The sequence below is a fragment of the Panthera tigris genome, chromosome B1, assembly GCF_018350195.1.
Source record: "Panthera tigris isolate Pti1 chromosome B1, P.tigris_Pti1_mat1.1, whole genome shotgun sequence".
Taxonomy (NCBI): domain Eukaryota; kingdom Metazoa; phylum Chordata; class Mammalia; order Carnivora; family Felidae; genus Panthera; species Panthera tigris.
Window position 1 is genome coordinate 143,384,340 of NC_056663.1, and position 23,062 is coordinate 143,407,401.

A 23,062-nucleotide genomic window follows, 5' to 3' on the forward strand; every position below is an offset into this window, starting at 1 on the left:
CAGTTTGGACCGTAAGATCATGACCTGAGCCAAAGTCAGACACTTAACCAACTGAGCCACCCAGGCACACCCCCAGACACATTTTTTAAATCGTTTTTTGCCACGTACCTCATTGAAGTCCTAGGAAATTCCAAATTCCAAAATCCAAAACAATGTGTTTTCTCTAAATGATTGATGCATACCTGGCTCTCTAATAACGAACATCTCATTTTTTTGACCTGTTTACCATAGAAATATTTGAAGTCTCATCTGTTCTCAAAACTTTCCCTGTCTCCCTTCTATCAGTTTTTCAGGCTGTAAGAAGTGTGTGGGTGCATATTTAAGAAGGTGGCTGGGGGGTGGGGGGGGGGGCGGACCATAAAGGGCCTTGGTTGGTCTTAATGCTAAGAGCAATGAGAAGTTGAAGATTTTAACAAGTAGGGGCAGATAATTTTATTTTGAAAGATCTCTAGCTACATAGGAAACAAACTGAAGGAGTTCTGTGGCAAATGGATTAAATCAGGTCATGGATACTGCCAGTATTTCAGTCAAAAGATATGATAATAGACTGGTAGTACTAGCTTGTACTGAGGTGTACTCAAGTACTGTGTTAGAAATCTAAAGAATTTGAAAGACTTGGGTAAAATGGCCAGGTTTTGGTGAGAGAAAGGGTAGTATCCAAGAAGAATTCTAAGTTTCTCACTTGCATAACTGGAGAAATAAAATGGTGTGTGGAACACAAGTGAAAAACAGGCTTTCTGGGTAAGGAGGCAGGAGTGCTAGTGAAACCTTGGATTTGGAAAGGTCAGGCTATCTGGAATTGTGTAAAATTTTGGCTTGTGCCTTTTTATTTCAAAAGTTCTAAATGGCCAATTTTATGTATATTTACCGCAATATAAAAAAACAAACGTGCACATTATACAAAATACATGTAATCCAAAGGAATGAACTCTCACAGTCTAATCCATAGATGGTCCTTGTAAATACTTTGACATTTCCTTTATACTATTTTCCTTTATACTATCTATTATACCATTTTTTTGTGTGCTTTCTGTTTGATGTTTACTTTTATCTTTGAGGGGTGCAGGGGAGAAAATCCCAAGCGGGTTCCACACTCAGCACAGAGCCTGACGGGCTCAATCTCATGACCATGATATCATGACCTGAACCGAAATCAAGAGTGGAACACTTAACCGACTGAGCCACCTAGGTGCCCCATTATACTATTGTTTTAATGACAAACCATTTAACATTTGATGAAGTGTTGACTGAGCAGCTCTGTGTACCAGGCCCTGTTCTTTTTTTTTTTTTTTTTTTTTAATTTATTTTTTTAATACTTGGCTTTGAGAGAGAGAGCATGAGAGGGGTCAGGGCAGAGAGCAGGAACCAGAGAATCTGAAACAGGCTCCAGGCTCTGAGCTGTTAGCACAGAGCCCGATGCGGGGCTCAAACTCAAAAATCACAAGATCGTGACCTGAGTCACCCAGGCACCCCCAGGCCCTGTTCTTGATGTTGAAGTTACGTGAGTCAATAAGTCCATTGGTCTCCCTGAGCTTATTTACTTGATAATGGCGAAGACATAGTTGTAAATACTTGGCAAAGCATGAAGATAAGGTAATACATTAGCAAGTGGGTGTCAGCTTTAGGATGGTGTTCCTCAATCACCCATTCCAGCACTCCAGCCAGAGGATCAGCTAATGCAAAGCCTGTAAAATTGGAAAAGCATGGAAGGTAGTAAGTGCCTGGGGTAGGTGAAGTAGGGTCGAGAGGTGGCAGAATGGTAAGAGGTGGGATAGGAGAGAGACGGACTAGATCACCTAAACCAGGGTAAGGAGTTTATTTGATTTTTTTTTTTTTTAATTACTACAGCAAGCCATTAAGGAAAATTAAGTATGGGAGTGATAGAATAATGACAGGTGAAGAATTGGTGGAGGACAAGAATGGAAGAAGGAAAACTGATGGGCTGTTGTAGTTCAAGACTTCTATCTGAGGAGGGGAAATAGATTTAGCTTATTTTTTGGCAGCTGAATTTGGGTATTTTGATGAATTGAGAATGACTTGAGTTCTGGATAGCATGAAGATATTAATGAAAGACAAGACACTTAACGCTTTAAAATAGTGCAACTGGTAAAATATCTTTACACCCATTTTTATTTCTAAAACGAGTTTTCTGTAATATTTGAAGATATACTATGAACCACGTTTCTGATTTAATATTTAGGCAGGTTAAATGTCGTTAACTATTTTACAGCCGAGGAGACTGAAGCTCAGGATATTGCAGTCATGCTAGTATGAAATGATTTGAAACACTGCATTAGCCACAAGCGTCAATCTGCTTTAAAGGATAAGTTATTTAATTTTAGAAAATGGGTTTTTAAATACCAGAAATTTAAACTTTGAATGCAATGCATTTTTATCCTGGTTTTATTTTAGCAAATTGTAAAATCACAGCCTCCAGCATTAGTTGGATCCTAAAATTAAGGATCCCTTAATCAGGAACTCCATTCAGGAAGCACAGCAGTAAGTAATGAGGCAGAGTAGAAAATTGGAACGAACAGAAGTCAAACATCTGCAGGGGCACCTCGCTGGTTCAGTCGGTAGAGCATGTGACTTGATCTCGGATCTTGAGTTTGAGCCCCGTGTCAGGGGGTGGGGGTGGAGTTTACTTAATAAAAAGTCATTGGGAAGTCAAATCGTTGTTAAATACTATGAGTCTCTGAGCTGAGAAAAAGGAATACTTTTTGAGGGCCTATGATTTTACATATATTTTAAAATCTGATAACCCTATGAAGTTTTTTTTTTTTTAATGTTTTTAAAGAGATGAACTATAAAGCTTGTAGAGGTAAAAAAAATTCTCACATACTGGTGATAAGGATAGCGACTTAGAGAACAGATGTGAGTGACATTTCAAAGCATGATGACTTAACAGAAATGACTTAGAGTGATGTTTCAAAGCAGTAACAAATGTGTGACAGAAGTGAGAAGGATTTACACAAAAGTCAGTGAATATCAGAATCTTACTATGTGCCAGAAATCTTCCTAGGTGCTGGTTAGTAATCCAGCCGGGTACAGCCTACCCTCTGGAAACTTGTATTTTTTGAGGGAGGGCAGCAACAAACATAGAAATAAGTAATTTCAGGGGTGCCTAGGTGGCTCAGTCAGTTAAGTGTCTGACTTGACTTTGGCTCAGGTCATGATCTTACAGTTTGTGAGTTGGAGCCCCACATTGGGCTCTGTGATGACAGCTCAGAGCCTGGAGCTTTCTTGCTTCAGATTCTATGTCTCCCTCTCTCTCTGCCCTTCCCCCTGCTTGTGCATTCATGCGGCACGCTCTCTCAAAGATAAATAAACATTAGAAAGAAAGGAAAGAAAGAAAGAAGGAAGGAAGTAACTTCATTCCTGATAAGTTCTGGGCACAATACAACTCCTTTAGTCCCAGCAGTAATCCTACGAGAAGGAGTACTGTTTATTTTACACAAGAGTTAATTCAGGCACTGGGGGTTAGCTATTTTTCCAAGATCACATGGCTAACAGAGGGTAGAACTAGTGGAGAATGCCATAGTGACAGGAGATGCGCTGTTCCTTAATCATTACTGAGGGTGGTGATGAAAGGCCTCTCTGAAGAGGTACATTTGAGGCCCCAAATGAAGGAAGACAACATTGGTAAGATCTGGTAGGAGACATTCCAAATAGAAGGAAGAACAGATGCACAGGCCCTGTGTTTGGAAGGAGCTTGGTGTGTTCAGGGGCAATAAGGCCAGTGTGGACATAACAGCAGATATCAAGAGATAAGAGTTAAATTGTGGGTGGCCTTTGTAGTTCGGATTTTACTCTTGTACTGGGATTGTAGGGACCTGAACAGGGAAGGATGTGATCTGAATTAGTGTGTAGCCTGTCAGGAAGGGATGTCAGGTGATGGTGATGGTGGTTTGGATGAGGGCTGCAGTTGTGAAGATGGTGATAAATTATCAGCTAATAAGATGTATTGTGGAGATAGAACCTACAAGACTTAATTATGGATTGGATTCTGAATGTGAGGGAAAAATAATGTTCAAAGATGATCCCTGGGATTTTGGTGGAACTTGAGTGGAGAGAGGTATTCTATTGAGATATGGAAGGAACAGGAGTAGATTGTGGAGGGAAAAATCAACAGTTCTCTCAGCCATGTTAGGTTTCCTATGTCAATTGGATATCCAGGAAGAAATGCCAGGTGGTTTGATTTTGGAATTCTGAGGAGAGCTCAGTGCTGTGAGTGGTCAATATAGGTCTTTGCAGGTATTGGATAAGATGAGATCATCTAGGAAGAGAGTGTACAAAAGAGGCTCAGGAGTGAGCCCTCAGATACTCTCAACATTTAGGGTTCTAGTACAAGAGAAGCCTGCAAAGGAAACTGAGGGAGACAAAATATGGCAAGAACTGGTGTCATGGAAAGCTATGTTTCAAGAGTTTATCTCAGAAGGAAAGAATAGGCAGTTGTAGCAAATGCTGCTGACAGGTCAATAAAGATAGTGAATTAATTAAACTGGGCTATCTGCTCTAATAAATAGACCCCCAAAATGTCTAATGGCACAAACACAATAGCTTTTTTGCCCCTCATATAAAAAATAGGAGAGTGGTGGTGAAGAGGCCACTGGTCTGGCTCTCCACCACGGAGTCATTTAGGAACACAGGTGAATGAAGGCTCTACTAGCTTTAATGTGTGGCTTCAAGATCACACTGTAGTCATCTTTGTTATAGCCAGCTGAAAGAGAACAGGAATATGGAGGATCTTGAGTGGAGATTTTTATGGACCAAGACTGTGAATGGTAGAAATCCCCTATTCCATTGGCTTGAATTAAGTCACATGACCCCAACCTCAACGGAGATGGCAGAAAATAAGTAAGCCATAATACATACAGGAAAAGGAACCAGCTTACTGTGAATAGTAATCTCTGCCACAGATGGCCTTGGCAGGATGTAGGCCATAGTGACTTTCAGGAAAACCTATTTCAGTGAAATGATAAGGATGAAAGCCCGAGAGACAACTAGAGGTAAGAAGCAAATAGACTGGGGCGCCTGGGTGGCTCAGTCGGTTAAACGGCTGACTTCGGCTCGGGTCATGATCTCGCGGTCCGTGGGTTCGAGCCCCGCATCGGGCTCTGTGCTGACAGCTCAGAGCCTGGAGCCTGTTTCAGATTCTGTGTCTCCCTCTCTCTGACCCTCCCCCGTTCATGCTCTGTCTCTCTCTGTCTCAAAAATAAATAAACGTTAAAAAAAAAAAAAAAAAGGAAGCAAATAGACTCAGGGTGCCTGGGTGGCTCAGTTGGTTAAGAGTTGGACTCTTGATCTCAGCTCAGGTCTTTATCTCAGGCCCCAAGTGGGGCTCCACGCTGGGTGAGAAGCCTGCTTAAAAATAAAAAACAAGAAAGAGAGAACCAAATAGACTTTTTCTGTAGTTTTGCTATAAAGATTAAAGAGGGAGGAATGGGGTAGAGGCTAGAGGGAGATGGAACATCAAGGGAGAGTTTTTGTAAGAGGCATGTTGCCAGTGCAAACAATGTATATTTTTCACATTGGAGGAATGAATTTCCAGGTTCACACTGCTGTAATATACATGTATGTTGAATTTGGCAAAGTAAGTGGTAATTGTACTTTAGGTTTTCAAACCTGATCATCATCTTAATCAGTTTTATATGCAGTAATGAGGTCATTGAATCAACTACTAGGTTGAGAACACAATTTTCTCTTCTATGGCAAGTGTCCTTCCATCAAAGAACCAGAACTTCAAAATAAGTCAGTCCATTTTCTTCATAGAATGGTGGGATGTATTCACAAGTGCACGCTCTATAATAATACTGGAAATAAAGAGTACTTTGTGTAGTCTGAGGTTTTATGGCCCTTCTGTTCACTTGGTGACTCATTCGAAGGGATGCCAAAAACCTATGATAAATCAGTATTTCATGGGACCTAAGTGAAAGGTATTTTGTTTGTTTTGGCAAGAAACTGACTAAAGCACATTGTTTTGGGATGTCAAGATATATAGAGAATGACTGTCGCCAAGTGTCACTTAATAGGGATGATCACTAATGTGAGGAAGAGTTGGGCTACTGTAAGATAAAATACATAAATTTATAGAAAAAGATATCTTAGAAGGCCATGTATTTCTTGTCCTGTAGTCTATTTTTTGTATTGAGATATAACTCACATACATAAAATCCATGCTTTTAAAGTGTACAGATCAATGGTTTTTAGTGTATTCACAAGGTTGTATATCCATGACCACTATATAATTCCACTATCTCATCACCCTAAAAAGAAACCCATACCCACTAGTAATCACTCCTCATTCCCATCCCCCCCCCCCCCCCCCAGTACCTGGTAACTACTAATCTACTTTCTGTTTCTGTGGATTTGCCTATGCTGGACACTACACAAATGGAATCAACACATGGCTTTTCATGTCAGGCTTCTTTGACTTAGCATAATGTTTTCAAGATTTATCCAAGTTGTAGCATGTGTCAGTACTTCATCCCTTTTATGGCTGAATAATATTCCATTGTATGGATATACCATGGTTTATCCACTCATCAGTTGATGGACATTTGAGTTTCACTTTTTGGCTATTATGAATATCAACGCTGCTATAAACATTTGTGTAAAAGTTTTTGTGTGAACATATGTTTTCATTTTTCTTGGGTATATACCTAGGAATGGAATTGCTGGATCATATGGTCCTTAGTCTCTTTTAACCTTTGTTTCTTTGCCATATCTCAAGCTCTCCTCTCTCATTGACAATCTCATGCACTCCCACACTCTTTTCTTTAGTTCTTTTAGAATATTTTCACTTTCTTCAGTGATTAAAATGTCCTTCTCAAACTCTTCTAGTGTCTCACCTGAGTAGTTCATGTTATGATTTTTCATAAAAAGTTCATCATTTTTCATACTGTGACCTCATGGAATTGAACTCAATTCCAACAACATTTTTCATTAATCTTCAGCTACCCCAAGGAACAGCCAACATCCCACCCTTCAGAACTGATTGTCATCATCTTGTGCCATTTCCAAGGTCTTAAATTCACAAATTGCTTTAATAATCACTTTTTCTCCTGTTTTACTCCCATTACACTTCATGCCTATGTGACCGCCACTCCTAGGGTGCCTTTGTATTATCAGTTTATTAGCTAAATTCTGTCATAATATGTCTCCCTATCTAGCTGGGACCCATGGCAAGCCATTTCAGTGGTTCTTTCTCCATCATACTTGATTTTTAAAAAAACAACATTTTTAAGTAAGCTTTGCACTCAACATGGGACTTGAACTCATGACCCAAGATCAAGAGTCACATTCTCTTCTGATTGAGCCAGCCAGGCTCCCCTCCATCATACTTGATTTTTTAACTCCTTTGTTTATTCTCCTTGCACTACCAGTTCTCTAAGAGTTAGCTTGTATGCCACCTATTTTCTTAATTCTTGCCCCTGGGATGCAAAATCCTATAAAAGAGTCAGTTTCACCCTGGGTGAAACTGGGTCAACTGGGCACATTTTAGTATTTCGTATTCTTGTCATATCAAAATGACTTTTTTGTAACTACCTATTTCAAGGTATTTCTGCTCTCAGATCCTTGAGCCTCAATCATTATCTTTTTCAGCAAAAATGTTCTTTTACTAAGAAGATCTAGGCCAGCTAATGTATCTGTCCTACACTTTTCTCAGTTTTTTCTTTTTTCTCTAAGTCTCTTCAAGGTTAAGACCTTTTCATACTTTATTACCTTCTCTTCACACCTGTTCTTGGCTTTTCATTATTCCTTTTCTTGCCTCTTTAAAGCTTCTCTCCATTCTTTTTCCCTACAGACATTTCCTAATAAAAAAGAAAAATAAGCAATAACCCAACCCTGCTTGTACATAATGCTACCTGCAGATGGCTTTATCCAAAATGTAGAGTTGTTGAATACTGTATGTGTCCTTCACAGTTAGCTTTCAAACTCAGTTCTTTTTGAAACTGTTTTCTCAAGCATTGTCTATTCACCAAATCTAGTATTTTTAGTCTTTTATCCTTTTGATCCCCTTGGGGATATAAATGTGTTATTTTTAAGCTTCAGGACCTCTTGCCTAGAGGGGCCTTTATATGTTTATGTTGTTGAATATATTTGTAAAGTTGGAAAAGTAAAATATTTTTGTATTCTTGTTCTCAAGCTTCAGTCCCAACAAACTTCGATTTGCCACTTTATGCAAGGGGGTCTGCCCTTTATATAGCAGAAGTTCGTGAGATTCTGTTATAGCCTATAGAGGTAACAAAATCGGTACATGACTCCCCCCCCACTTGGTCACAACTAAGGATAGAGCTAATTGCTACATTAGGACATCTTGGATTGACCTAAGAATTGTATTCTTTCCATACCCAGGTCCTAGGTCTGCTCCTCATTATTACAGGTTCAAGAAGTAGATTTTAAGCAGCTTGCCCAAGGTGATCAAGCACTGGCAGATTAATTCATGCTACCCAAACTCACAAAAGATGATTTATAAATCAGAATATTTATTTCTTAGTATACAAGAAGGGATTCATACCTCAATATTGACTATGGGTACAAATACCTTCTATTCCAGGACACTCTCTTCACTGGATCAAGGTGTTCTAGAGAACAAAGACGATTATAAAATGTTTAGTTCTGATGATTTAACATGAAAGTAACTGTGTGCTTAAGGCCTCTTCACTGCAGGGGTATGGCCTAAACCCCAAATTACTTGAAGATGAGGAATGCCCTGTTTCTTATGTGACTTAAGCCTGTGGGTAATTCTGACTTACCAATTTTGCCTGGTCATGGATCTAGCCTCAAGCAAGGCACGGCCTGTGCCTGAAACGTCTCACCCCCAACTGCCCTCTATTTGGCTGCCACACGCCAGTATTGTACATCTCTTCTAGTTCCCCCACCGCCTGAGCCGTTTTCCTCTTCTTTCATTCATGTCCCTTCTCCCTTTTCCATTATCTCCAAAGCATATCCCCTCACTTTCAGTGCCCAGGGTGTCCTTCCCAAGGTCCCTCCTAACGTCAGTTGTGCTGTCACCTTGCCTCACCTACTAATCATCACCTCCTAGGCTGTCACCCTCACCCCCTACCTGGCCCACCCTGGTCCCACTGCCCCGACCGGAAAGGAAGCATCGAACCGCGGTCAGGCCTGAACCTTCCCCGGTGAGGGCGCCAGGGGCCCGGGGCCCGCTCACTGCCCCAGCGGCGAAGCTGTGCCTGTCTCCGCCTTCCGTTTTCTACATAACCACCACCCATTCTATCCTCTCCGTGAGCACCGGGATCGCAGAAAAGTGCACCCCCTCTATTTGAGAATTGAAGCATGTGTGGATGCTGGCGTCTGCGCTTAAGTGAACTGAACCTGGGCCGAGCCCCAGGTGAAGGGGCGAGTGGTGGGCGCTAAGCCAATCGTAGCTCATGACGACAGGGCCCAGCCAATCAGAACACGGGAGGCTTGGCGCACTACGGGCGGGGCCGGGCGGGGGAGAACCCGCCCCCTTGCAGCTCTGTGGCCAACGCCTTTGCCCAGGGCTTGCTGGAGCCACGCAGGTTCACATACTCCAGGGACTGGGCACCTTCCGAGCTGGCAGACGGTGCATCCAGCTAATTTCTTACAAGTCTGGCCTTAACAGGCGTATTGGTGCCTGCCGTGGACGCATTCCGACCTGGGCCGTATCTCTTTCTGGAGGCTGAGCCTATGGTTGGGGCAGAGTGAGGTCGTTGCCTTGACGACGACAGCATGCGGCCCGTGGTCCTCCTGAGTGTGAGCCTGCGGCAGGCTGAGGCCAATCTGCCTCCCTGCCTGATTCACCTAGGACCCGTGACTGTGTCCACAGAAAAAATCATAACAGCTCCGGACTTGCTGGTTTGCTAGTCAGCATCTTTCAGACCTGCGAGCGAGATGCATTTCACCTCAAATTTGTTTCCAGGTTGAAAACCTTTGGGTCTTTCCATGCGAAAGGATTTTAAAGAAACAGTAAGTATAGTACTTTTAAAAGCTTCTATTATCACATTCTTTGATCTGTGATAGATTTCAATCTGGTTGTCTTTAACAAAATAATTCGCACTATTTTTATTGTCTAAATTGTTGAGATTCAAACCATACGCTTATATGGCACATATCCAGCAATACCGCATTGCCAATTGTCCAGGCATCATTTTAGTTTGTATCACCCTTACACACAGGCGTAGAAGGCATGAAAAGCTATAGTTTATGAGTAACTGTTTCAGGAAACAGGCTTTTTAAGCTCTGATACTTTTAAGGTATTTGGAGGCAGTGCTGCTTGAAAAGCAGGTGTGTTCAATGTGCTGTGACTAAATGTGTGGTTGGTTTCCAGAATAAACTTGGAGTAGTCAACTCGCTTAATGTTAGCTTGTGATATGCTTCAGGAGATCTCAGACATGCCTAAGGTAATTTTAATTTTGTTCACTTTGCATTTTCAAATATTGAGGGCACCAACTGCAAAATGTTTAAAAAGATCCAGGTTATAGAGTCCAGCTATTTTTGTCCTTGGCTTGATAAACCTAAAGTCTAGTCCTTAATAAAGCATGCTGTCTTAATGGAAGGAAAAAAAAAATTCAGGCAAGGCGGGAGAGAATTACACTGACAATTTTTTTCCAAACACACGTTTTATTTAAAAATATATTCAAAATAGTTAATAGATGTTAAATGGAAGTTAATATGTCAAATATGTGAAAAGTTAGCATTGGGGACACTGCTCTCTAAACAGGTTATAGAATCTACTATCAAAGCTAGTAGTAAAATAGTGAAATAATTGGAGTTGGTGTTGACTGGAATTTATTTTCATCTTTTTCCCCAGCAGATCAATCTTCTGGTTTTCCATGTATATCTACGCTTTTTATATCTATCTATCTATCTATCTATCTATAATAACCCTAAATTATTAAGGTAAACTGCTGAAAATATATACACTGGATTATCACAGTTTGCTAGAACAAAGAGGGTGTTTTTTTGTTTTTTGTTATCAGTGTACTAATAGGGAAGCAAATAAAACATCACAATTCACACTCTGGGTAAATTAGTTTTAGATGGCCATGAGGACACAATTAATGAAATAAGTGAGAGGTTTTTTTTTCTTTCCACATTTTATAAATGAGTATTTTTGTATTATTAAGTTAAAAAAATTCAGTTATGAATCATCACTTGAATATATAGTTACTGAAAGATTATTTTTTCTTCTAAAACTTTTAGAACCGTATTGGGATTAAGAACAATACTTTTTTATTCTTTGCTTCTGGAATTTAATTTCAAAATCAGATTTAAAAAATAAATTTAACTTTATATTTGTTTTCTTAGCTTGTATATTTCATGGCAATCAAACCTTGTAAATTAAAATCTGAGTTTGAACTGAAAAGTTTTTTTCTATACCAAAATATGTAGTGGAATAATTGCTGATCCTTCATCAATCATTATTAGGATTGCTATTAACCAGAAAATGTCATATAATGAGATGTAAAAGAATTCTAAACATAAAATTCAAATGATCATACTTATAGTGAGTAATCATTAAAAGTATTTTTGAGATATTGTATGTGGTACTACCAAAATTTAATTTTTAAACAATCTGCTTATGTACTGTGATGCCATTGTTGTTATTTTGTAAGTTCAATATGGGAATTTAATTACTACGGTAAGAAAAGTTAAAAAAAAAAAAAGTTTATCAAAGTTCCTTAGTGTTAATTTGGTAAGTGGTCATTTTGTGAACAAATATTTTTCCCAATTGAATAGAAAATGCATAAAGATTTTCAACTTCACTTTTTTAAGCCTAATGTAAAAAAAATAAATTTGATCTTCACTACAAGCAAACTCATTGCAGTGCCTGGCTTGTTCAGTTGGTAGGTCATGTGACTCTTGATCTCAGAGTTGTGAGTTCAAACCCCACATTGGGCATGGAGATTACATAGTAAATAAAATCTTAAAAAAAAAAAACAAAACCAAACTCGCTTGTACTTTTTCACCTCTGAGTGAAAAGGAATTGTTTTTCTAAAGTAAGCTATAATTGTTTTGAATGATGGTTCAAGTATTGCTTTATCTGAATTAAAAATATATTGAATTTCATTAACATGGCATCTAATAATTTAAATTTAATGGCTTCAATTCCATTTGCTTTGTCTATTATGAAATGTATGTTAATATTCTGAAAACAGCTTAGATGTGGAAACAGTAAGAAATTGTGAGACAGCACAGGACAGCCATTGACACAGTGACTCCTCTAATATGGAAAACAAGTGGGGAAGAATTAATTTCCTGGGAAGGTGGAAGAAATTAATATACTCAACATTATTAACTCCATGTTTTGGTTTCCATAGCAGGAAGAATTCCTATTGGTTTTGAATTAATAATGGAAAAATATGAGAATCTAGGATTGGTTGGAGAAGGGAGCTATGGAATGGTGATGAAGTGTCGGAATAAAGATACTGGAAGAATTGTGGCCATAAAGAAGTTCTTAGAAAGCGATGATGACAAAATGGTTAAAAAAATTGCTATGCGAGAAATCAAGTTACTTAAGGTGAGTAAATATGTGTATTGAGTTAAAAAAAAAAGTTGTCTCTTGATCAGGGTTATATTTTTACAAAAAATTACAGTTTTTATATTCATTTCCATACTAAACTTTAAGATATAAGTTTCTTCTTTTTTGGCAATAAACAAATGAAATTGTTATTTATGCGTATTCATTTATCCCATGAATATAAATATGATTTTTAAAGTATTTGCTGCTTCTTTCTGTATCTGTCTGTCTATCTATCTATCTATCTATCTATCATCTGTGTTTGGGGTCCTAAGACCACTCCAGGTTCCATGATTCAACTGGAGGACTCAGAGCACTAAGTAGATAGCAGCTCATGGCTATCTCATGGCTCTGATTTATTACAGTGAAAAGATATAAAGGAAAATCAGCAAAGGAAAAGGCACATGCACATGGGTGAATTCCAGAGGAAACTTGTCACAGGTTTCCAAAAATCCTCTTTCAGTGGAGTCACACAGGATGTACTTACTTTTTCCAAAAATGAGCTTTGACAACACATGTAGTCTACAGCCATACCACCCTGAACGTGCCCGATCTCATCTGATCTCGGAAGATAAGCAGGGTCGGGCTTGGTTAGTACTTGGATGGGAGACAACACATGTAAAATACCATCTACCAAGAAGATTCAGTAGACTCTGTGTCCAGGGTTTTTACTGGGGGATGTTTATATAGGCACACTCTGCCTGGCTCATATTAATATCAATGGCTGACAAGAGCTGTCCCAGTTGGAGGGAACAGAAACAGCAAAGGTGATGGGACATGTCCTAGGAGGTACAACAGTTTGGTCGATACTATAACATGAAGTTCAAGGCCAGGTAAGACATCTCAGAAGGGAGGGGATGGGGGTAAATGGCATTAAAATTTTTTTTTCTCCAGGTTTTCCCACTATACATAAATCCTAGAAAAAATAATTTGTGCAAACACTTTCATCACACAGAGAGAGAGAGAGAGAGAGACAGTGTGAGTGGGGGGAGGGGCAGAGAGAGAGGGAGACACAGAACCTGTAGCAGGCTCCAGGCTCTGAGCTGTCAGCACAGAGACTGACGGTGGGTCTCGAACTCAGGAGCCATGAGATCATGACCTGAGCCGAAGTTGAATGCTTAACCAACTGGGCCACCCAGGCATCTCATCTTAATTCTTGTTTAGATGCGTATTTTGTAAACATCATATGGTCACATTTTGCTTTTTATCCTGTTTGACAACCCTGCCTTTTAATTGGAATATTTAGTCTATTTACATGTAATGTAATTTCTGATATATTTCAGTATAAATTTACCATCTTAATATGTGCCATTTGTCTTACTGGTTTTACATTTCTTTTTATTTTCTTTCTTTAGATTAATTACATTCATCATTTCTTTATTTCCCTGTAATAGTTTTGAAAATTGTATCTTGTTTCTCACCTTTTAGTGGTTATCTTAGATATTTGTTGAAGTCTAACATTATCTAATACTTGTATTCTTCTTCCAGGTAATACAAATCCTTACAATACTTATCTCTGGTTATTCCCTTCCATCTTGCATGCTAATATTGTCATATATTAACTCTCACATATTTTTAAATGTCACAAGACATAATTATTTTTTAGAGTTCATTTAGGTTTATGTTTACCTATAACTTTCTTTGTTCTTCCTTTTCTTCTGAATCCCTGGCCATTTATCTGGGATCTCTTTTCTTTTTGTAGTGTATTATTTAGGATTTCCTTTTGTGAGGATCTACTGTGGACAAAACATTTCAATTTTAGTTTGCATGCAAGTGTCTTTTTTGCTGTCATCCCTGAAAGATATTTTTGCTGTGTATGGAATTTTAGGTTGGCAAGTGTTTTCTTTCAATAAAATGAAGATAACACTGTTTTGTCCTCTGGCATCTATTATGGCTCCTGAGAAGTCAGCTGTCAGTCCAACTGCTCCCTAACTGCTGCTCTTTTATAAGGTTTTTTGTTTTGTTTTGTTTTTAGATTTTATTTTTAAGTAATCCCTATACTCAACATGGGGTTTGAATTCACAACCCTGAGATCAAGAGTCACACACTCCTCCAAGTGAGCCAACCAGGTGCCCCTATAAGTTTGGTTTTTTATGTCTAGATCTTTTTTCCTTTCAGCCTTTTATAACATAAAGTGGACATAAAATATAGAAAAGTGTATATCTCATAAGAATCATCTCTATTTTTTTAAAATTGAACAACTCCATATTACCACCATGTAAATAAAGAAAAAGAACATTACAATCACTCCATAAGCCCCCTTATGTCTTCTCCCAACACTACTGCCTTCTTGCTCTATCCAGATCACAAGTATCCTGATTTTAATTAGCATAAGTTAGTTTTGTTTTCTGGCTACTTAAAAATTTTCCTTTGATCTTGTTTTCCTGAAATTTCACCATATTGTATGTAGTTTGGGTATCTTTTTTCTTTTTTTCTTTTTTTCTTTTAGTTTGGATATCTTTTAATTTATTTTGCTTCATTGGGGATTGGAGTCTTTATGAATCTATGATATGATTTCTTTCATTAATTCCAGAAAATTCTCACTTATTATTCCAACTCATTCCCTTTATCCTCTGTTTCTGGGACTTCAGTTAACATAAATCTTCTCACTGAATTATCTGTTGTTTTTTTTTTCTTCATCTGTCTTTCTATGCACTGTTCTGTATAGATCGTTCTGGTTCATCGTTTGATTCAATAATTTTCTCCTCAGTATGATTAATATCCATCACTGAGCCATTTATTTGGGATATTATATTTTAAATGACTTTTTATTTTGAAATTTAGCCAATATGTTGATATACACAAAAATATAATTATAGCTCAATGAATTGTTAGGAAGCAAACATTCAGAACCACCACCAGGTCAAGAAATAAAACACTGCCAACAACTCTTTTCTTTTACTATCCTGGTCACTAGCCCCTCCCTCTCCTTTAAGGTAAACACTATCCTGATGTGCATGTTCATCACTGCCATGATTTTTTCCCCCACATTTACCAAATATGCATTCCTAACCACTATAGTTTAATGTTTATTATTCTCTTAAAAAGCTCTCTTTTCACTCTCTTAATGTTATTTTTACTCAATAGTAGTTGTTAATTTCAATGTAGTCAAATTTTTAATATTTTCCTTTATGGTTTTAATATTTTCCTTATGGTTCCTTTAATATTTTCCTTTCCTTTATCTGCTTAAGAAGTCTTTTACTACTTAGAGATTAGGGTAGCCTTCTATACTATCATCAAGAAACTTAATAGCTTTGGTTTTCATATTTATATTTCAGTACACTTAGAATTGATCTTAACTATGTTGTATGGCACAGTCAAGTCTTATTTTGCCTTTATGGATGTCCAGTTATCCCAGAAACATTTACTGAAAATACCAACTTTTCTCCACTCTCTGAATTCCTCATTTGCTATATGTCCTTATATGTAGAAATGGCTTTTCTACTCTTTATTCTGTTCCATTGGTCTATATGTCTAAGTTTGTGCCAGTATCTCATAGTCATATTCACTGTAGTGAATCACTAGAGATATATGTGATATTCCTGATATGTGTTTTTAATTCTCCCTATATTTAAATCCTTCCCCAAATTGTTCAGTCAGTATTTATTAGGATATACCTAATATTTACCCTTCCCATTACTCATCAACCATTCTTACATTTCTGAGCTCCTATCTAGGGTCATTTACCTTGTATTTAAAACATTCTTTAATGGGAAGCCTGGGTGACTCAGTCGGTTAAGTGTCCGACTTCGGCTTAGGTCATGATTTCGCGGTTCATGGGGCTGAGTCCTGTGTGGGGCTCTGTGCTGATGGCTCACAGCCTGGAGGCTCCTTTGGATTCTGTGTCTCCCTTTCTCTTTGCCCCTCCCCCGCTCACACGCACATGCTCTCTCTCAATAATAAATAAACATTAAAAGAGTTTTAAAAAACTACATTATTTCTTTAAAGCTGATCCACTGGTAAGAAACAGTGTCCATTTTTGTTCGTCTGAAAAAAAAAAACTCTTTATGTTACTTTTTGTTGAAAAGATTATTTCCATAGGATATAGAGTTCTAAGTTGGCAATTCATTATATTCAGTGTGTTCAAGATACCATTCCAATGTTTCTCTGGTTCTCCCTGCTCTTGAATCATCGGATGTTTCTTGGTATGTCCTTTTTTCTTTTGGATGCATTAAGGTTTTCTCTTTGACTTTGATTTTCAGCAATTTTACAATAATATGTCTTGATGTGGGTTTCTTTTTATTTATTTGTTTTGACTTTATACCTCTTGCATCTGTAAAATAATGTCATTTGTCACTTTTAGAAAATTCTTAGCTATTATTGCTTCATGTATTGCTACTATCTTATTCTCTCTCTTCTCCATTTAAGAATTCAGTTTATATATTAGGCCTCCCCCATGTCTCTTATACTCTTTCTGTGTTTTTCATCCTTTCGTTTTTCCCTACTTTATTCTAGATATTTTCTTCTGACCTATCCTCCAACTCAGTAATTCAGTTTCAACTATTTTCAATCTACTTTTATACTTAAGCATTGATTTTTTAAAAAATCTTTATCTGTTTATTTTGAGAGTGGGGAGGGGCAGAGAGAAAGAATCCCAAGCAGGCTTCCTGATGTCAGTGCAGAGCCCTATGTGGGGCTCCATCTCATGACCACAGGATCATGACCTCAGCTGAAATCAAGAGTTGGGTGCTCAACCAACTCAGACACTCCTGATTTCTTAATTAGAGATATATTTTTCAATTAGAATATTTCTATTGGATTTTTAAAATAGTTTCCAATTTGCTTCCCAAATTCTTTATTGTGCTTTCATGACTGTTTAAATTACAGTCTTCTGAAATCTGTATCTAATACCTATTATCTGGATCTCCCATATGTTTATTTCTATTGGTTGCTTTTTTTTCTCTTGATCTTTTTATTTTTGATATGCCTCTATTAATTTTTAAAAACTGTATACATAGTTTGAGTCTCTGGATGATATTATCTTTTCCCTGAGAGGAGTTACACTTGCTTCTGTGAGGCTCTTGAGCGCACTCTTGAGGGTACTCCAGGAAACCTAACATTCTGCCATCCTCTCAATCCAATCTGAGAACGTTACATAATTTGAATTTGAGTTGTAGTTCCTGAGAGACCTGATTCACCCTTATCATAGTTTGTGGACTTTTTGGGCCAACCCAAAGTGAGAGGATTTCATCAGGGCCATCCCCCTTCTTTCCATCTTGCTGGCCCCTGGACACCAATCACTATTACCTTAGATCACAAGACTGTCAAAAGTGCCACTCAGACTCTTAATTTTCTCTCTGAAATGATATGTTTCCAGGGTCTAAAACAAAACAAACAAACAAAAAACAACTCTAATTGCTTGGCTCACTTCCCTGGGTCTCTGTCTTCAAGATACTAGTTTAGATATTCTTTATTATCTCATCTCTCTTGTCCCTTAAAATAGTGGCTTTATATATTTTTTTAAGCTTTTCTACTTGTTCTAAATTACCTAGTCTACTGTTATTGCAAACAGAAATTACTATATTTTTCTGTTCTAAAATTTGTATTTGGTTCTAAATCTGCTATATCACTTTTTATGATTTCAGTTTTGTTGTTGTTTTTTAAGTAAGCTCTACACTCAACCCGGAGATCAAACATGCTTTGTCCACTGAGCCAGCCAGGTGTCCTGGTTTGTTTGTTTGTTTTTAAGCTTTGCTTTTTTGTTTTAATTTTAACTAATTAATTAATTAACTTACTTACTTAAACTCTACCCTCAGTGTGGTGCTCTAACTCATGACCCAGAGATCAAGAGCCACATATTCTACCAACTAAGCCAGCCAGGCACCCCAAGTTTCCTCAGTTTTTTGAGGTTGACTTTTTTCTTTTTTTTCATTTCTTTTTTTTGTGTTTATTTATTTTTGAGAGAGAGAGAGAGGGAGAGAGAGAGAGAGAGAGAGAGAGAGAACGAGCTTGGGAAGGCAGAAAGAGAGCGAGAGAGAGAGAGAGAGACAGAATCGAAAGCAGGCTCCAGGCTCCAAGCTGTCAGCACAGAGCCTGACGCGGGTCTCAAACCCATGAACCGTGAGATCATGACCTAAGCTGAAGTCAGACTCATGAGCCAAAGTCTGACACTTAACCGACTGAGCCACCCAGGCGCCCTTTTTTTTTTTTTTTTTCTTTTAAAGCATAGTAGCCTGTATCTGATAATTCCAATATCTGAACTTACTCTGCTTCTGCTTTGGTCTTCTTTATGTTCTGATGGTTTTTACTTGTGCTATCATATTTCTTTGTATGCCTGGTTGTCTTTGATTTTTTTGCTGGACACTACATTTTAAACATTATTTTTTTGGAATAATTTGAGGCTAAAGTGAAGACATTTTCTTCCTGGGAAGATTTTAATTTTCTTCTTCCGTATCCACGGACCCTGGGCTGGTAATCAATTTACCACCTTTCAGTTTCAAGTCAGTCCTTTTTGCCCCACTTCATGGAAGTAGAGCTGGACTCTATAAACATTTCTCTTTCGCCAGCTAGTTTGATATTAAGCTTTGACCATAGAGGGCATGGAAGGACACTATAGTCCTTAAGAAGAGGCTTCCCTTCCTGGTTCTGGCCTGCTTTTTTTTTTTTTTTTTTTTTTTTTTGGGCACTGGGATGAGATCACTCTATGGGAGGTTTTGAGGCTCACATCAGTATCTTTCACAACCAGTTCCGCCTGCCTGCAATTTCTGGCAAGTTTCTCTATCACCTGGCTGGCTGCCCACCCTTCCGTCACCTCTGGCTTATGTCCTGTAGCAATTTTTTTCACCACTGGCAGTCTGTGGCAGTCATGCTCTCTCTAATGAAGTCTGAATCTCAGCCTTGGTTGTGGCTGGAGGCTCTTCTAATGTATTGGTTACTTTCTATGCACTTTCCCTCAGCCCTGAAAGTAGTAGCTAGTCTGTATTTGCTATTTTGAAATATACCTTAGAGTCTTTTTATCCCTGTTAATAATTAACTACCTTTACTAGTTAGTAGTTACTTACATTAAAATTTTCCCTGGTCTGGTATACACACACTGCGAGCTCAGGACCACCTTAATAAGTTCAAGGTTTTTGCTTTTATAGTGTCTTACTTTCTTGCATTTTTCGTTACCTTTTTGTACTGGATATTGTTTTTGGATATTCCTTTTTGGAAATAATTTGAGGCTAAGATAAAATTATCTTCCTCCAGAAAGGATATTCATTTACTTCTGCCAGGTGCATGGGGATGCTCCCAGTCCAATACATTAATCTAAATTCAAGGTTTGGGGTTTCTTAAACTGTTATAGATGATGTGAAGTCTAGTGGGTACTGGTTCATTTCTGTCCATTTTTACTGGGGCAGTGTAGTTCTTAGGGTGTCAGCTTAAACTGGGCCTCAGAGACCCACCTCTGAAATGCATTTGGACTTTGACTTTTCCTTCCTTTTCAGCCCCCAAAAGGCCACAAATATCCAAGCTCAGGTCTACCTCTGTTACTTGATGGCAAAACCAGCTTTGATTTGAGTACTGAAATTAACTCTGAGTTCTCCTGTTCTTGATTTTGGCCCAGTAATTCCTCACTATCTTCTTGGGTCTTTTATATGTTTAAGATTTAAAAATATTTTATCCAACTTTTTAGGAATTCTCAATAGGAGAGTTGGTCTGAATTACCTAGTCTGCCCCTATCAAATGGGGTAGTCATCAGCTTTTAAAAACAAAAGCACAGGGGCACTTGGGTGGTTGTCAGTTAAGCGTCCGACTTCAGCTCAGGTCATGATCTCATGGTTCATGAGTTCAAGCCCCACATCAGGCTCTGTGCTGACAGCTCAGCGCCTGCAGCCTGCTTTGGATTCTGTGTCTCCCTCTCTGTCTGCCTCTCCCCCACTCATTCCCCCACTCATGCTCTGTTTCTCTCTCTCTCTAAAAAATAAATAAACGTTTAAAAAAAAAACGATTCTTTCTTCCTCTCCCTTTGCCCCTCCCCTGCTAATGTGCTCTCTTTCTCTCTCTAAAAAAAAAAAAAAAAAAAAAAACAAGCACAGAGAAAGAATAAAAGAGAAAGAGAAAGGTGGAACTGATAATCTATGTTTTTATTTTAGATGTGTGTTGTTTAATCTCCACATATTTTGGGATTTTCCAGTTATCTTTTTTTTTTTATTAATTTATAGTTTAATTCCACTGTGGTACAAGAGTAGACATTGTGTGATATCTATTATGTTAAATTTGTTAGGGTATGTTTTGTGGCCTACAGTATGGTCTGTCATGGTGAATGTTCCATATGAACTTGAGAAAAATGTGAATTCTGTTGTTGGATAGTCTGTAGATATCAGTTATATCTGTTGATTGATGGTATTGTTGAGTTCAACTGTGTGTGTGTGTCCTTACTGATTTTCTGCCTGCTGGATGTATCTGTTTCTGAGTGGAATGGTTGACATTTCCAATGATGATAGTGGATTTGTTTATTTCTCCCCAAAGTTCTATCAATTTTTACCTCCTATAGTTTGAAGCTCTGTTGTTAGGCACATACACGTTAAGAACTGTTATGTTTCCTTGGAGGATTGACCCCCTTTTCAGTATATAATGCCCTCCTTTATCCTTGATAATTTTTCTTTATAGTTTGGTCTATCTGAAATTAATAATAGGTACTCATGCTTCCATTTGATCAGTGTGGTATATTTTTCCATCTATTTACTTTTATTTTTTAATTAATTCTAAAAAAAGATTTTTAAAAGTAATCTCTACACCCAACGTGGGGCTCAAATTCACAACCCTGAGATCAAGTGTCACACCCTCTACTGACTGAGCCAGCCAGGTGGCCCTCCATCCATTTACTTTTAATTAATATGTATTTTTATACTTAATGTGCATTTCTTGTAGATAATGTATAGTAAGGTTGCATGTTTTGAGCCATTCTGACAATCTCCATTTTTTAGTTGATACATTTGGATCATTGACTTTAGAAGTGAGGATAGAGCTGAGTTAATATCTACCATATTTGTTACTGTTTTCAACTTGTTTCCCTTGTTCTTTGTTTCTATTTTTGTCTTCCACTTTTATTCTGCCTTTTGTGAGTGTAATTGAGCATTTAATATGATTCCATTTTTCTGTCCTTTCTTAACCTGTCAGCTATACTTCTTTTTATTTTAAGTTTGTTTATTGATTTTGAGAGAGAGAGAGAGAGAGAGAGAGAACACACATGAGCAGGAGAGTGGCAGAGAGAGAGAGAGAGAGAGAGAGAGAGAGAGAGAGAGAGAAAATCCCAAGCAGGCTCCATGCTGTCAGTGCAGAGCCTGATGTGGTGCTCAATCTCACAGACTGAGATCATGACTTGAGCTGAAATCAAGAGTCTGATGCTTAACCAACTGAGCCCCCAGGCACCCCAGTTATACTTCTTTTTAATTTTTTTTTTTTTTAGTGATTACCCTACAATTTGCAACATACATTTGCAAATAATCCAAATCCACTTTCAGAAAACACTATATCACTTCACAGGTGTATAAGTACCTTATAATAATAAAGAAATCCTAATTCCTTTCTCCTGTCTCTTGTATCATTGCTTCCATTCATCTCACTTATAAATAAGCATACATAAGCATATATATATAAAAGATATTCATAAGTCTATATAATCAAATACATTTTTGCATTATTATTTTGAACAAACTGTTTTCTGTTAGATCAATTAAGAATAAGAGAAATAAAGTTTTTATTTTACCTTCACTTACTCTTTCTTTGGTGCTCTTCTTTTCTTTATGTAGATCAGAGTTTCTGGCCTATATTATTTTCCTTTTCTCTAAAGAATTTATTTTAGGGGCACATGGGTGGCTCAGTCACTTAAGTGTCAGACTTTGGCTCAGGTCATGATCTCATGGTTTGTGAGTTCAAAACCTGTGTCAGACTCTGTGCTGACAGCTCAGAACCTGGAGTCTGCTTTGGAGTCTGTGTTTCTCTCTCTTTCTCTGCCCCTCCCCTGCTTGTGCTCTGTCTCTCTCTCTCAAAAATAAATAAACATTTAAAAGTGTTAAAAAATAATTTCTTTTAACATTTATTGCAATGCAAGTCCACTGCCAACACACTTCCCCAATTTCTGTTTGTTTGAGAAACTGTTTTTCCTTTACTTTTGAAGGATTATTTTGCAGGATACAGAAATCTAGATTGGCGTTTTTTTTTTTTTCTCTTGAAATTAAATATTTCACTCCACTCTTCTTGCTTACATGTTTTTTTTTAATGTTTATTTTTGAGAGAGCATGCACGAGTGGGGGAGGGGCAGAGAGGGATGGGGACAAAGGTTTTGAAGCAGGATCTGTGCTGCCAGAAGAGAGCTTGATGTGGGGGTTGAACTCATGAACCGTGAGATCATGACCTGAGCTGAAGTCAGACACTTAACTGACTGAGCCACCCAGGAGCCTGCTTGCATGGTTTCTGAGGAGAAGTTGGATGCAGTTCTTATTTTGTTTCTGTATAAGATGTTTTTGTCCTCTGACTTCTTTCAGGATTTTTTCCTTCATCTTTGATTTTTCTATGTTTTGAAAATGATAGACCTATGGGTAGGTTTTTGTTTGTTTGTTTGTCTTTTTC

The 23,062-nt window shown here is 37.9% G+C and overlaps 1 protein-coding gene across 1 annotated transcript in view; it reads left to right on the forward strand.

Annotated features, from left to right (window-relative positions):
• The first annotated feature begins 9,491 nt into the window (after window positions 1-9,491).
• CDKL2 (cyclin dependent kinase like 2) overlaps window positions 9,492-23,062 on the forward strand; it is a 51,713-nt gene continuing 38,142 nt past the window's right edge. The window contains exons 1-2 of the mRNA XM_007086949.3: window positions 9,492-9,954; window positions 12,309-12,508. Coding sequence (XP_007087011.2) covers window positions 12,341-12,508 — 168 coding nt within the window. The 5' untranslated portion in view covers window positions 9,492-9,954; window positions 12,309-12,340. The remainder of the gene's footprint in view (window positions 9,955-12,308; window positions 12,509-23,062) is intronic.